Raw genomic sequence first — 16,972 nt, 5'->3', positions numbered from 1 at the left:
TTCTTTACGTCTAAATAGTGATTTAGATTTTAAAAGATTTGGAAGGAAGAATTCTAAGAAGTTATGAATTTTAAGTATTCAAACAATATATTTAAAATTATCATAGGAAAAAGATGCTAGTAAACTATGTTCACTGCGCAACAAAATACGTTTAAGTTTATGAAGAAGTGAAAATTAATTAATGTAGAAGAGTTAACTTAGACAGATAGTCCAATAAACTAATCTCTATGATATATAATAACTTCACATGGGATTTAAGATAGACTGGTATTTTGTTATATCTTACCCAAATTTCTTCAATGAAAATAAACGCATGCAAAAACAACAAAATGAAAGGAATAACTTAAGAAGAACTCACAAAGATGACAAGTTGTTTGAAGCAAATGCAAAATCCTTTCATTGATATCAAACAACTTCAAATACATGTAATTCTGCTCAAGAAAACTTATTCCAAGGATTCAACCCTTTACAATTCGATTTTGGGAATATTTATAGAAAATTTTCCCAAAATATTTAGACCTAAATATCTAAAACTACTTGAAAATATCTAAAATTGTTTTTTACAAAAATAGTGCAAAAACATAGGGAAATAAAATTGTTGAGCTATTGCCACTGCTTTCGAGGATTTCTGGTGTTGATGTGTGTTGATTAATCTGCTATTTTGCTACTGATGACTACTGACTCATTTACCCCAGCAACTTACGTAGTTCTTCCCATCTTTCTTCATTTAGAATTGTATATTTGACCAATTTTCTGAACGTTTCATCTACCTCAGTGTATTTTTGGAAAGTTGGTTTAACCAATTATCTCATGCTTGATGAATAAATCATAACTAAGGCCTTCCATAAAAGCTTTACTAGTGATTGTACCTTTACTCTTTGAAAATCTAGATTTATCCGTGGCAATTGAATATAATTTCCTTTGATATTGTTCTAGATCCAGGCAGTCCTTTTTTATGTAACAAAGATTTTTTTGTGAAATCTCTAGTTACTTGATTCGAGGTTATGGCACTTGTTTTCCAATTGCAGCATCAAATTTTTCTTAGTGAGAATCCTTCTCACTTCCAAAATAGTCTTTGTTCTATCCTCTATGTTATATTCTTCCAGTTCATCTTTGGTTTTAGAATTCAAAACCCTTATCAGTGTATTTGCTTTTCCTGGTTAAACCCAATTCCTTTTTCACATCTGCTATTACTTCTTTGGCTCTGTGCACTAGTTCATCTTGCTCAAAGATGATCTCAATTGAAGGCCATATATCAATGATGGCCTCATTTATTTCCATCCAGATACTCTCCTTAGCCTGTGTAATGGTGTCACCTATGACAGATTGGTTTTCTAAGAATTCAATTCTTTGTGTAAGCCTATGTGTCTTCTGTAACTCAACTAAATATACATTATCAATCTTCAATTTTTGCTCGTGTAAATTATTAAGCAAAGTTCTTAAATATATGTTTTTAATTAAAATTTGAATATTTTATTTATTTTTTAGTGATCAATTTTACAATGCAAGTTTGCAACCAATTCCAATCTAGTTCATGATTGTGAGAATTCCAATTCATTCAAATTCTAATAACTTTGGTTAGAATAACATATATATAATCAAATAGTGGAATAAAAGCATGTCAGCTCCTATATTATGCTGGTTTTGGTTTGACACTCGGAATAAGTGTATATGTTAGCTTGTGTGCATCTTGTGTTTTGACAAAGTTTAGCACTTGTAGCAAGTCATTATTTTCCCTCCTTGATAATGGGAGAATAAATTGAATTAGACCTATTTTTCAATCTAGTACCATTGCACCAGCAGCAAATCAAACAAGATCTTAGATAATGATGTTTTGTAACTAAAGAGTTGAATTTAATAAATAGGCTTTAATGAATTAACAACTTGCACAAGGAAACATATTTAACTAATGGAAAATTACACTAAGCCTTCTTAGAGATAACAAGGTGGATGAGTTGTGAAACAAGTTTCTGAATGCTAGAGCAGTAAATCATAAATTATTTGCATTTGTGATAAGACACTAAGTTTACTGTTAGAACATGCATGTATGAATATCTTGTCATCGAAACACAAATATAAGCCATTGGAAAACAGGCATACCTTTGTAGAGTCAACAAGCATCCCCGTGTCCAAGGCATCCACAACCCACAAGTCTGTAACCAATGTCTTTTTATCCTTTTTGGCAGCAGCACAAATTGGGTCATCCTGTGAGACAGGAAAACATGGTATTGAGGTACAGATCTGACATTATCCATGAGCATACTTCTATTGATTTATCTAAAGCAGGTTATATGTGCTTATAATTTCTATCACAGTTTACATAAACATAGTTTCTATTATGAAGTCTGGATGGTTTGATCATTGCTGATTAACATTAGCAGATAATCCAACACAGTTTCTATTATGAACAGTTTGATCATTGTCGATTAACATTAGAAGATAATCCAAGAAGGATCATTGGAATCATAACCTAGATTTTACTTTCACCATTCTCTATCCTAATAATTACAATGACAAATCATCTCTCAACTTTCCAAGATAACAATCTCCTAGCAGAGGCTGTAACAGGTTGCTCTCCGTAAGCACCATGCATGACTCACGAGTAGATAACCTGTCTACCCTTGTCTAACTTAAGAGTTGAAATAGGAAGTAACTTCCTAACAAATAATATTGTGTTTCCACAACACATCTCCCTTCCCAACATTTGATGAGACGAAAAGGACTTATAATCACCTCCTCAATCAGGAACATGGCAGCAAGTACATTTTCTCAGGACTTCTATGATACATTAAATATTTGTGCTTTTCTAGCTAATAACGGAAGTGTGAATTCAGGGGTGGCAGGTGCAAGGGGGGCTATTTATGATCCCAAAAGAAATCAAGAAACAAGTTTCAAGTGGGGATTCAAAGAAGCTTCCAATAATCAAGGCTCTAGCTCTCTTCCAAGGACTTAGGATCCTTGATGCTGGAGGATGAAGAGCAATGTGATTATAGGTGATTCATCCATTATCATAAGGTTCATGTACCACTCTTCTCCATCAAAGGACTACAACATAGCAAGGCTTGCATTCAGAATACAAGAAGCAAAGTGGGTTGAGATGGTACTACCATGTACTGAGGGAACACAACAAACAAGCAAACTCTTTGGCCAATGGAGCAACCAATTTGAATGCAGGAGTTCTTAAAACAAAAGGAGGATTTATACCCTTTTCTCACATCCCTCAGTGCAAGTCACAACATTCATAGAGCAAGGTTACAATGGTGGATACATCACAAGTGACACATTACATTGACAACGAAGAAAGGGTCATTAACATCATCAAGACTTCAGTTAACTTCCCACATACTATCCCCATGGGCAGCTCAGATATTAAGTGGAAAGATGTGACTATAGTTTGGCATGATCAAACAGTTTTTTTCTTAACCTGATCAATCCCACCCTGGTCTAAACTGGGGTAAGAGAAGACCATGGCCTTTGTTGCTTATCCTTCTTCACTATTGCAGGTGACAGTAGGCTACATCAAAATTCTGGGAAATATCCCCCATGTTCAATGCTTTGAAGGATTCATGGACACAGTTCTTTTCCTCTAGATTATTAGAGTCATCAAGATGTCATCTAGGCATTTGGTTTTTGGTAGCATCTTCAGGTCTAAATCAGTGTCAGAGTGAGTGCACTGTCAGGCAAAAGCTAGAAAAACTTAAAAGAGGAGGATGGTGGACCACAACCACTGCAAACATTGTTTTTTTTGTGAAGCTATGGAGCTAAGATAAATTTTGATAAGGCACAACAAGCTTCTTGATGACAATCAAGTAGCAATTTCCAATTTGAACAATAGGATCTCTAATCAAGATGAGCCTCGAAACTCATGACATGCAGGAATATTGGAGATTGTGACTCAACAAAAAAGACAAACTGAGAAGCTGTAGGCCTACTGTGGTATGATTTATCAACTAATTATGAGGTTAGCTTGGAGCACTCAATCTGAAGCATTCCCACCCAAGGATGTTTATTGGGTCTGTTCCTGATACAGCTAGAGCCAAAGAAACAGCTCGTCAAGGCTTAAGGGAGCTGGAAATGAATCCTGCAGACCAAGAGCCCAAGCAGAAAACAGAAAACATGCAAGGAGCCCACAATGGGCATGCTTTTGTTTGATTTCGGGTTCATCTAGGTATTGCAAATCAATTTTGATTTTAAGCCAAAAGGACTTATATAAGTAAACCTCTTCTTTATGCTTTTAAAACAGTTAGAACAGTCCAGGCATTCGACAGCAATTATAAATTTTGGACAAGCTTTGAAAGATTGACTTCCAGAAATCCTAATTTTTTTTGTATTGCTATGTTGTACAGTGCAGCCACAACTACTTTTTAATACAAATGTTAACAGTTCTAGTTTAAAAATTAATTATAATTACAACAAGAGTGTGAATTGGTAGACAGGACTTACATATGTAAGCCCATGTACGATGACATGAGTGCAGCTTGCATCATACCGACCCACATTGAATCCACCATTATTTTGAATCTCTGTAGCATACTGAAACATAAAACCAATAATAACTGTTAGACGAAACAGAGCCAATGTTAAAGTCATCGAAAAGCTAGAAGACAACAAATATTTAACACATACAAAAAGAGTCTTAACTGGATTTGAAAACAAAGAGGACGCAGCTACAGTTTTATTACAGTAATTAATTTTCAATTCTACCCTACCGGAAAAGAGGTTCTTCCAAAGTTGACCGCAGGGAAAGTAAAAGGGATAAATGTATTGTTTAACAATATTTAGTTTTTGAATTCAGTAAGCGTTTAGGGCACTTTGAATAGGGTTTTGATTATACATATATAGGCAAGAATAGGGTTTTGATTATATTTATATATGAAAGAATAAGTTAATACTTGATTGTTAGAATAGAATTTCAATTATATTTATATATTCAAGAACAAGCAGTTCCGGTCAGGTGCAGTAATTGGGGATTTTTAAAGAAGAGTCCATTTTGGCACGACAACTTAACTAAAAGAGCGTGCTTCTAATTAATGGTCTACCCTTCGAGGGACAGAAGAGTTCCCCTTGGCATGACAGCTTCACTAGATGTGCGTGCTTGTAACTAATGGTTTGCCTTTCGAGGGCCATCTTACCTGTAAAAACAAGCACTGCAAGTGCCTAATGTAATCGGGCCAATTGAAATGCTTATGGTGTAGACTTCCTTCAACTTAGGAACCAAGTTTGAAGGATAAGTTATTCTGCCAAACCATCCAAAACTTGCACCTAGACTCATCCCTTTAAAGCTCGTGTCATGGGAACGAGGCAGACCACAGTGACAATGGACCTTGGTGGTCGCCTGATACTCCATCCCCCTCGTCAGCAGTCCCGGTTTACAAAATTGAAAATAGTTGGAAGATGTGATAAGTTTTACGCTTTCTCCAAACGGAGAAGAAAAATGACTGTGAAAACATGATATGCTCATCGAAATGCGAAAGAGAAAAAATATTTTAGCCCAACAATAAAGATGTGACTGGCTCCAATTAGAGAACCTGGATTTCTGCAGAAGGATCGAATCCAGCTAGGAAAAAACGAACGCCCTGGAATATGTTTCCCTGGTTTTCAACACTACACTGGACGGTGTCTTCATTATCCAGAGCAGCTAAACCCTTGCTTTCATTTCTCTGCTCCATTAAATATTTCTTCAACTCACTTTACAGACATTCCATCCAAATACACCGTGAAAAATATCAAACTGCCATTCAAACTGTACAAGTTAACATAGACACCGGAAGAGATGCGAAATAGAATATTGTTGGGGCAATCTTAAGCTATCAAACCAGAGTAGCAAACTTACGGGTTAAAAGTCGGCATTTTATGATGAAACCTGGAAATAAAAGACATACTGCAGAAGAATACATACCTGCAAGATTTACTCATGAATCATCCGCAAAAGCATAGATCTGGTACCAAGTGAAAATGTTTTTCGACATAACATATACAGAGTTTTCGGTGTGTAAAATGAGGAGAAAGAAAGATTTGGAGGGAGAAATAAATTCAATTTGTTTGAATGAGGCGGGATAAGGCCCAAGTTTTGACAATTTAAAAACGATTATTTAAAGGGTTGATTAGTTTGCTTATAAAAGGGATTTTTATTCCAAAGAACTTAGTTGGAACCTCTAAATTTGGAAAGGTGCCTAATTTATCTGGTATTTTTATTTTTATTGTTAAATTATTGTTTCGTTCTAATTTTATAAAACGCATCAATTTTACAAAATATAAAGCAATGACATTAAGGTACGGAGATGTTGGTGTGTAAAGTCAATGAAATATTAAATGTAAATTTAAATTTAATAAAAATAAAGGTTGACTTTGTTACCAAAAAGATGTAAAGAAATATTAAATTAAAATAATAATAATAATAAAAAATATAGGGTTGATTTCGATTTAGGTTATAAAAATATATATATATATATTTTGTTGAGTTAATTAAAATATACATAATAAGTTACTTAAACGTTACTTGTTTAAGTAGGTGATAATTTTGATTGATGATTTTCTCATGGAAATATGACCTTTTTTCAATATATGTGAAATTGGAAGTGTTTGAATCATTTTTTTAATTGTGGAAATAGATTCAAGAACCCTCGAGCACCTAAAATTCTAAAACTTGATAGTTATAACTTGGATTTCCAAAAAAAACATCGATTTTTGTCAAAATCTACCATTCTTTTCTAAGCGAAATCATCACCTTTTCAGACTATGCTTAATAAATATGCTAAATTTAGTTTGTTACGTTGTAATTTTGTTTAATAAAGTTATGGACAATTTCTTCCCCAACAAAAATTCATAAATGTATATTACATTAAAAGAAATTTAATATATTAATAACCATGACATTCCAAAAATTTATGTTTAAGTTTAGTTAATAATCATATAAAGACTTGAGCTCTGCGAAACCCTAGCTGGAAATTCTACAAATCTTTGTGTCAAGGCAGTTTTCTTTTCTTCAACCACTATTCCTATGGCAAATGCCACTGAAGGGAGCGGTGTTCCCTCCTACAACTAGATTTTAGCAGATTGTAAAATCTCTAGGAAGCATACGACTACAAATAAAAAGTCCTCTAGATTGGTCTGAAACAATGAACAGCAAAATGTGCAACAGTCTATCAACTATGCCAAGAAACAGAGACCAGACAGTTCCTTACCAAAAGGAGCAATAGACCCTAAATTCGAAGTCTGGTCTACCCAGATTGGAGAATATATATAGTAAATGTGTGACCATGCCCTCGTAGGGAAATTTCTAGGTATTTGGCCAACTAGAAAAAAACCCTAACCCATTAAATCCAAAACAAATGGAAGTCAAAGGACCACATCAAACTGGAGCTTAGTGCCAAGGGTTTTTTCAACATAATTTTTGCCAACTTAGAAGGCAAGGACAAAATGTTTGAGAACATACCATATTTTTTAAATTTGCTAGGCTTTATCTCAAATTATGAATTGAGTCTTTCGTCCCAAACAAGGAAGACAGAAACTCTAGTTTGGATCCAGATGTATTCGCTACCGAGAGAATTATGGGAAGAGAAGACCTTGGTTGCATTAGGAAATGCCCTAGGGCATTATGTGAAAGCACCATACGTAATCAAGCAAATGCACTACATTTCCTATGCTTACATATGTGTGTCCATGAATATCTTAGAGCCCCTTCTGGAATCAATTAACACGTATTTACAGGATGAGTTGTGGAAGCAAACGCTCGATTATGAGCACATTCCCTTTAGATGTAGGAGGTGCCTTGAGTATGGATATCTATACCATGGTTGCCTATTATTGAAGCAAACTAAGCCTCTGGAAATAGCATCAACTCAAGCCAATCATGGGTTTAAGGTGGTGGAGAGGGGTCGCCACAACTCTAAGTAGCCCCCTCCACGTTAAACTGCAGCGAAATAAGAGGAAGTGCTAGCAATCACTTTAATCCTCTTGCATCATTGGACGTCTCAAACAACCACACTCGGGGTCAACTGGAATATGTGGTAATGAAAGAGCCCACAGGACCCTCCTTGTTTGTGGTGAAGCCACAATCTTCAGCACCACCCCCTCCCCCCCGCTACGCAATCAACTACAAACCCTATGCATTTTGATATGTCACCTTCTGGTTCCTCTTCTGAGTTGTCTTTCCCATATTGTGCTCCATATAGTGTCAGAGGGGATTGAAGCACATCCAAATCGGGTAAAGGATATGGACTTGGACTTAGACGTGCTTAACTTACCAAAAATTGAAAATACATGGAAAGATGAGGATCCATTCACCCTCCCAAATCATCAAGTTTTTCTTTTAGGTAAAGCATACCTGAAGTACAAGCGTATAGTAGCCAAATAAAATTTAGGTTTTGGGCCTTTGGGTGTCCAAGTGCAATCAATGAAAGGTTCAAGAAAGTCACATATGGAGGAGAAGAAATAGGGCCATAAGAGCAACCTTTAAATGCTAGACGAATGGGGCAGTGATTTGGTAAGCTCCATACGTGTTAGAGTTATAACAAAGGTGTTCCATGGTGCTAACAAGTCTCGGTCATGAAAATTGTATCATGGAATATGAGGGGCCTTAATAGAAAATGCAAACAAAGGCTCTTGAGAGGCAAATGGTTAGAGGAAAAACTTGCAATTATGATGATCCAGGAAACTAAAATTTTAGGGGAGGCCCTATCTATCTAACTAACAATTGGTGAAGAAGATGCCAAACAATTGCCATTGATGCCCAAGGGCACTGAAGAGGGCTAACCATTCTATGGGATGATTAAGAAATCATAATGACCAATATGTTTGCCACATTTCTAGTTTTGACAATTCACATCTAGGTTGTTGGATTGGAGGATTCTTGTTTCATCTCTAATGTGTATGGATAGAATCTCCTATATGATAAGTCGTTGTTTCTTAACTCGATCTCCTAGTTTAGAAATTTGATTTCACCTCTCCAAGGATTCTTTGGGGACATTTCAACCTTATATAATCATTGGATGAGAATAATGGGGGTATTAGGAGGGTTGAGGTGGATGCAGCTTCATTTCAAGAAACCATTGATATCTTAGGCCTCATTGAAGTGCACAAAACCAATGGGGTGTTCACCTAGAATAACTAGCGAGAAGGCCAACAGTAAATTGCATCACGACTAGACCGCTTCCTATTGTCGGAAAACATTATGGTTTAGGACATCTGTATTGAAGCATCCATCCTTCCCAGCCATGGATTCGCTCACTGGTCCATATGCCTCAACATAGATCTAAAGACTTGCCCTTGGAATCATCCTTTCCAATTCAAGAAGTTATGGCTTCACCTATCAAAGTTTCTATCTAATATCCATAAGTGGTGGGAGGAGATAGAGTGTATTGATCGATCAACAATGTTTTCTCTATACAATATTATGAAACACATCAAATGGAAACTAAAGGGTTGGAATAAAGGGCATATTGGCAACATTTTGGAAGAAAAATAGAAACTAGAGCTCAAATTCGCGAAGATTCAATAAGAATCTATTATGTATATTCGATCAAAGGATCTAATAAAGACAGAGGCAGACATCCTACAAGAACTATAAGAGCATAAAAGGCAAGCGGAAATTATGTGAGGAAAAAATCTCACATTGAGTGGCTGAAAGAGGGGGGAATATGACTTTTTTCATAAATCTATGTTACAACATAGACACCATAATAAAATCTCTTTGTTGAAAGGCTTTGATAGTAAAAGGATAGAAACCCACCTGGAGATATCCCAAGAGCTAATTAATTTCTTCCAAAACATTCTTATCAAGCCAGAGGGAGATAGATAAGGAGTTATCTAATAAGTCACTCAGTATATTCCACTGCTCACAACAGCTAATCAAAATGTGGCACTTCTTAGGGAAATATCTCATGAGGAAGTCAAATATACCATCAAGACGATGCCTCGTAACAAAGCACCCGGGTTGGTTGGATTTACAATAGATATTTGTCAATCTTGTTGGCCAATAATTAGGGACAAGGTGTGGAAGGTTGTGGAGGAATCTAGGTAGTTTAAGCCTATTCTTAGAGTGTTGGATGCAACATTAATAACTTTGGTGCCAAAAAAGGATAAGGCCAAAGACCCTGGTGAGTATAGGTTGTTCGCTCTACGTAATTTTATATACAAAGTAATCACTAAGATTATAGCAAATCAACTTAAACATTTCCTTCCCAAATTTATCACTCTAGAACATACAGGGTTTGTATAAGGGTGAAAATTTCTAGATGGCATTATGGTGGATCAAGAGGTTATTCATTCTCTGAGAATAACTAAGAAGTCGAGAATGATGCTTAAGTTGTACCTATTTAAATATTATGAGAAACTAAATTGGGAATTTCTATGCCATATTATGAGGGCCTTTAGGTTCACGAATGGCTGGATCACCTAGGTGTATAAACTTATCTGCTCAACCTCCTTTTCAATTTTGGTCAATGGATCCCCTTCTCCTCCCTTCTAGTTATCTCGAGGGATTCGACGGCGTGATCAAATCTCTCATTTTCCTTTTATTCTAGCAGTAGAAGGCTTAGGCAGATTGTTCAAGGCGACACCAACTGAGCACAAGCTAAAAGGACTTTGCCTATATGGAGAAGATTTGCCTCTTACCCACCAAACATTTCTCGATGATACTATGAGACTCGGTACCCCTACGGTGCAAGAAGCTCAAGCATTCAATCAAATTTTGGATCTTTCCTCTACTATCTCAAGTATGGAAATTAATAGAACTAGATCTCAAACATATTTATTTAACACTCTTATGGTTGTACAAAGGCAAGTAGCATGAAATCTAGAGATCCAGATCAACAAGCTCCCATCCAAATATTTTAGGCGCTTCCTTAGTGGAGAGATTCCTCATATGGAGTGTATAGGAATAACTTCTTACAAAAATTCAAAATAAATTATCGAGTTGCACATTCAGATCCTTGAATATGGCGAGTAGTTTAGTCTTTCTTAACGTAGTTTTACAAGCTCTCACTTTGTATATGTGTTTTGTAGCAATGGTACCATCAACCATTCTTTAGGATATATGGAGAATTCAGTGGCTCGTCCTTTGGGGTGGCTCAAAATAAAAGAATAAATGGCTTTTGGTGGCCTGGGACAAGATGTGCAGGCCATAACTTAAATGGCAATTAGGCTTGGAGAACCCTTCTATAATGGCCACGCTATTAGGTGCCAAAATATGGTGGAGGTGGCTCCAAGGAGGAATGGATTTATGAAAATGTATATGGAAGCACAAATATTCCCCTACAACCCCTCCCCAACATTTGATAAGACCAACTGTGACATCCCCTAGATTGTTGATCAGGATTCTAGCAAAGAAGGGTATTAGGTTGATCCAAAAGCATTGCTTTTGGGAATTCAAGAATGGGAGCATGACTCTATTTTGGGTAGACTCTTAGCAACAACCACCTAAGATGGAGGACTATGCAGAGCTCGCACAACTAAAGTTACAAATGAAGGCCTAAGAGAAAGTCTAAATTGAATATCACTGGGCATAGGAGATGATTTATCAACAATAGCGTAAGTGGACACCCCCGAAGAATTGGCATCCCAAACCAAATGGTGAAATATGGAGAAACTTTTGAAACAACCTGTAGTATCGTTAGATCCCAATCTTACAACAAGTTGATAAGTTATGATGGGTATATAGGTCCAAGGGCACCTTCTTGTTTAATGAAGCATATCATTTGGGAGCTAGATATCAAGATCAACTTATGGATGAGGCATGGCTGAAGATCTAGAAACAACATCAGTGGCCTAAAGTTTCTATGTTCCTATGGTTACTATTACAGAACAAACCTCTAACAAGAGATGACATCTAGAAGAGGAACTTCAAGGTTCCTTCTCGTTTCCCTTTATGTTTACTAAATGTTGAAACTTCGGATCATTTATTTAGTTCATGCATATTTTCTAAAGTCTAGTGGAATAAGCTTCAAGATTGCCTCTCCAAATAGGATAGGGATCTTGACAGCCTATAAAACAACATCAACGATTCACATATACGAGCTTTTGATAATCCAATTATCAACTACATATGGAACATTTCCCCTATCTTTCTTCTATGGGGTATTTGGAAAGAAAGAAATAGACAGATCTTTAAAGGCCTGGCAATATTGATGGATTCAACGTGGAAATCATTTGTCAATTAGGTAAAAGAAACAATCCTCACATTATCTTGGTCCTCTCAAGAGTGGAAGGCCTTGGGTGTTGAATCCCTGATTATGCATAAGTGGTTTCCCTCTCATCCCGTGGGTCCTTCTTAAGACAACCCTCATTCTTTTATTGTCTCTAGCCCAAGTCATTAGACTCTGCCTTTGCCTTCCTTTTTAAAATTAAACTTTGATGGCATTGCCAAGGGTAATTTGAGCCCCACAAGATTTGGAAGCATAATCAAAGATCATACATGGATGCTTGTGTTCATATATTATGGAACAATTGGGATTAATACTAATAATGCAATGGAATTAGCATGTTTAAAAATGGGCTTGGAATATGCCCAAACTCAAGCCTACAATAATCTCTTTGTGTAAAGGGACTCACAACTCATTATCAACATGATCCATAGACTCCAAGCTGGATCCCATATCCATAAGGTCTACATGAGTTAGAGGTTGGAATCCCTGCTATAATAGGTTGTGCACCTTCTCTATAATACTCCAGTTCTTATCTCACTCCACATAAGGCAAATAGGTTAGCAAATTATGGTCTCCTAGAATCTTCTAACCCCATGGAGTCAATTTGGAATGGTCTACCTAATTCTCCCATGAAGGTGGCATGCTGGCAAATGGTCCAGAAATATTTCCTAACTTCGGATGGGGTGACTTTTGAGACGAGGGCAAGTTGTCACCTCCCAACCTAGCTAATGGGTGGGGTTACATGGTATCACACCCCTAACAAGTGCAATTTTGGACTGAATGGTATTAATCCTATACGCATTTGGGCATATGAGGGGATGGGGTAGTGTACATTTTGACAACACACATCATACAAGAATGGTGGCCATAATAGTATGCCTAAATTTATTAAATCATTGGTACATATTCACAGCTAAGAACGAGGGAGGGGCACTCTGATCTATAACAAGACACCCCCATGCAGGCACATGGCATAAGCCTATAAAGAATCAAGGATAAAGCGGTTAGGAAACCATTCACCAAGTAGAGGTTCGCGCCACCTTAAGGTCTATCCAACAATGGGTAGTATGCTTGGGCTCCCAACCTTGGTTGGAGACCTAGGAATGTTCTATTTGATGAAGGCCTGGAGGTTATGAAAACTTCCATGTTTCATGGTTGAAATGAAGACTACCCAACTTTCAAAAACTAAAGGGGGAATTGTTGTTGTTTTTCTCTCCTCTCTTTAGGCATCCAAGATGGAATGCACCACTTATTTCACTGTGTGATAGATATCTCCATTTTTTGTTCCTTTTTTACAGGTGTGTTTGTTGTTTTTCATTTCCTGCAATAATTATGGTTTCATTTATCTTTTTGGGTAGAAGAATTGTAGATGGTGGTAGTTTTTATATGTCATTTATCTATTGATGGTTGGGCACTTTCGAAGCCCGTGGTGGCTAAGGGGACCTTGGGCTTATCTTAGTGTGGCTTGGGGTGATCCTTTGGGGAGTTATTATTTTTTGGTTTATATAATTGATATCCTTTTGAATATGGGGAGCATTTTATTTGTGGTGCATCTTCGTGGGAATCGGTAGTGTCTACTCTTTGAGGGGTCAAAGGGTTTATGTTGGTCCACTAGCTTCCTGTATCCAAACTAGGTTGGGAGGTGGGTGTTTGTTCTACCTCATGTTAATGTCCTGGTACGAGCCTTAATTTTGGGGTGGTAGTGTGATTTCTTTGCTGACTAGTGTACGGGAGCTACCAGAGGTTGGTTTGTTGTTGGAATTTTAGGTATTGTGGGCCTAACTAACAAGTTTATGATGTAGGCAACATCTTAGTTCATTCATATTGGTTTTATGGGGGGAGGGGTTCATCCTGCCCAAGGCAGGTCGTGGTTTACTTGTGTGCCTCCATATGTAACTCTAGTCATGCCTCGTTAGAGGGGTAGACTGAGAAGAGGAGCCACTTATTATTAGGGGCGAGCCTAAAGAGTAAATACATGGTTGAGTCATTAGTTGAAGCCTTTACTACATGGTATCAAGAGCACACTCCAACCCATATTCAGGAGGAATTATTACAGTCTAAGGGGGAAGCATGTTCTCACTGAAATTCCCTCTTAGATTATGAATTCCTTGTTGAGTGGGAAGACTGGATCCCTAATATAGGACATACGAGGGGGAGATTTAATCAGTACATGCAAACAATATATTTGTATTGGAAAATGGAATTCTTTTTGGGGCAGACTCTCTTAGACCACCATGAATCTTGGATGAACCTACTCCAATCCCTGGATCACATGCATTAGCATGTGAGGGATTATGATATTAGGTTGGAGAGGATAAAACACCATTTCATCATCCCTCTTGCAATTGACAAACCTCCAACAAATCGAATAACTCCTATCTTGGTGACAGACCCTGATGACCCCTTTATTTGAATTTGATATGATTATGGCTTCTAATTATAGCTCTGCAACTTTTTTTGTTCGAAGTTGCCTAGGCCACTATCTATGTATTAGTTTATTTTATGTTATCACAGTTATCAGTTGTCTCTCTAGTCTCCTAGGAGTGTACATTTTTTGTTATGGCCTAGTCTCCCCTGTGAGAGACCATAATGACTTACTATAATCCTTTGCTTTTTGCAGCTAATAGAATTCACCCCCCCCACACACACACACATATAAAATAAAACATCTTAATGCTTAATACCTATAATCTCTCTCTATGTGTGTACATATAATCTATGCTATGTTGTACATATCACATAAAAAATTAAATTTCTCACACGCGCACACGCACACACACATATATATATTTGGATGGGGGTGGAGGGTCATCGAGAAAGTGGGATGGGGGGTGGGTTTGCCACCTCACTAACCTCTTGTGCATTTAATACAAGGGTGGCGTGGAAGGTTTCCCCTGTGCATTCACTCATGCATCATTACTTGAGTTGTTGTAAGGTGGGGTGGGTTGTGGAGACTTTGAACCAAGAATTTCATTTAGGAAGGAGGATTGTCTGCCATGGCCTCTTCCTCATCGCTCAAAGGGGATATTTCCATCACTGGCGGAATGCTACGACTTGGTTTCAATGGATGATATGGAAATTCTCTATGTGACTTAGGCTTGGTTTTTGATAGGAGAGAAGTTTCCATCCTTTCCGCATTCCTGCTCGTACAGTATTTTCCTGCATCTTGGTGGTAGAGTTCATGCTTTCAATGGGGGTGACAAGTTGTGTTGGTCCTAGATTTTTGTTGGTGGTCTTAGAAAGCTCCTATTATGTAATCAGCCAGGCATGAAAGCAACTGATTTTGTAGATCGCTCCTACTCCTGGGGTCTGAATTTGAGCAAGTATCTCCCCTTATAAGTAATTTTCTCTCTTAGTCTCTATTTGGTGCCATGCTTTATGTTTGAATTCTATTTCGTTCATCGTCATTTGTCTTTGGAGGTTAAGTTGTGCAAGGTCTCGATATTCTCTCTGTTGGTAGTAGTAAATCTGGGTACCCAGGCGTTTGTCTTCTACAAGGCTTAGGTGCATGTTATGACATCTGTTAGGTCTATAAATCTGGTGTGTACCAACATGTTATATTGGGATATTTGTTTATGTTGGCCTATGTTGGTGTGGACATGTGTCAACTCTTTAGAATTCCAATTTCCCTTTTGGTTTTACATATTCATGGACTTGTGGCTCCTGCAATATTGTGGTTTGTTGGGTAGTAGGCCTGCATGCTTACTTATTTGGTTTTCTCTCCTTTTATTCTATGGCACTGTGCCATGGCTTCTTGTTTGTGGGTGTCACAATGAAGGGGGACAGAGTCGACCACATAAGCCATGTGCGAAGACACGAGCCAAGGAATCTTGTGTGGCTTTCCATGTGGTGACCCTTCCTATCACGAGATAATACATCATAAAATTGGAAGAACATGTTACTCAAGAGTGTTAGGCACACTAAGGTTCTGTGTTGGCTGATGAGGTATCTCATTGGCTTCCCAAACTTGGCACCATCACGAGAAGGAAAAATCAATCTATGCAGTTATTCACCCTCCATTGGTAGCTCAAGGCACTGTCAGGTTGTATTCTTTAGGAGAAACATGAAGATAGAAACTATATTCTCTCCTTCTTAAACGACATTCAAAGGGATCCGTGGAATTTGCAGGACAATGTGGACATGTTAGATGGTCATCTTTCTCGCATCGAAAAGCGCATGTAATGTGAGTTCAAAATTCGGGACCCTCTGGAATCAAGGCAGATGACTTGGCTCCATTGTCTTCTTCAGATTCTTGAGTTGACTGTTATGCGGTGGTTTATCTCAAAATATATTTTGATCAATGTTTCCTTGTGTTTTTTGTTGTTGGTCTTGTTAATTGTAGTTTCCTAGACTCATTTTCTATCGACCTTTATCTCTAGTTTCCTGTATGTCAAAGTGAGATCGGGATTGTTGTGATTGTCATGATTGTGATCCTCTATGTAATGTGATTTATGCAAGACATATAGAGTGAGACCGAGTGTGTTACGACTGTGATCCTCTATGTGTGTGTGTGTGTGAAAGAAAATTGGCATACACATATGTATATAGTTGTATGTATGTTGAGGATCTTAATAAATTAAAGTTAAGATTTTTTTTTTTAATATGTAGAGATGTTAAATTCATCTGTAATATAAATAATATTACAAAAAAATAACATAGATCCATCTTAGCGTTTAGAAGGATAAAATGTACAGATGTGCAAACTTTCTCTCAATTTTTGCAACCAAATAAAAGTTTCCATTTTGAGAGATTTGATTCCTTTCGCAACTTGTTAAATCAAGAGTTAAGATGGATTTATGCGAGTTGAATATTCACATTTTCATTATATA

The 16,972-nt window shown here is 37.2% G+C and overlaps 1 protein-coding gene across 1 annotated transcript in view; it reads right to left on the bottom strand.

Moving 5' to 3' along the window:
* The window catches only part of LOC149177731 (transcription coactivator), an 86,514-nt gene extending 80,477 nt beyond the window's left edge, over window positions 1-6,037 (bottom strand). The window contains exons 1-4 of the mRNA XM_089420195.1: window positions 5,900-6,037; window positions 5,529-5,731; window positions 4,444-4,533; window positions 2,101-2,205 (exon numbers count right to left, since the gene is read on the bottom strand). Of these exons, the coding sequence (XP_089276321.1) occupies window positions 2,101-2,205; window positions 4,444-4,533; window positions 5,529-5,669 (336 nt within the window). The 5' untranslated portion in view covers window positions 5,670-5,731; window positions 5,900-6,037. The remainder of the gene's footprint in view (window positions 1-2,100; window positions 2,206-4,443; window positions 4,534-5,528; window positions 5,732-5,899) is intronic.
* Window positions 6,038-16,972: the final 10,935 nt, after the last annotated feature.

This window comes from Pinus tabuliformis, chromosome 4_1 (genome assembly GCF_031772625.1).
Source record: "Pinus tabuliformis cultivar Carrire ecotype Pingquan chromosome 4_1, CPIR1, whole genome shotgun sequence".
NCBI lineage: Eukaryota > Viridiplantae > Streptophyta > Pinopsida > Pinales > Pinaceae > Pinus > Pinus tabuliformis.
Note: the sequence above shows the minus strand (reverse complement) of the source record. Positions and strands in the feature narration are given on the sequence as shown.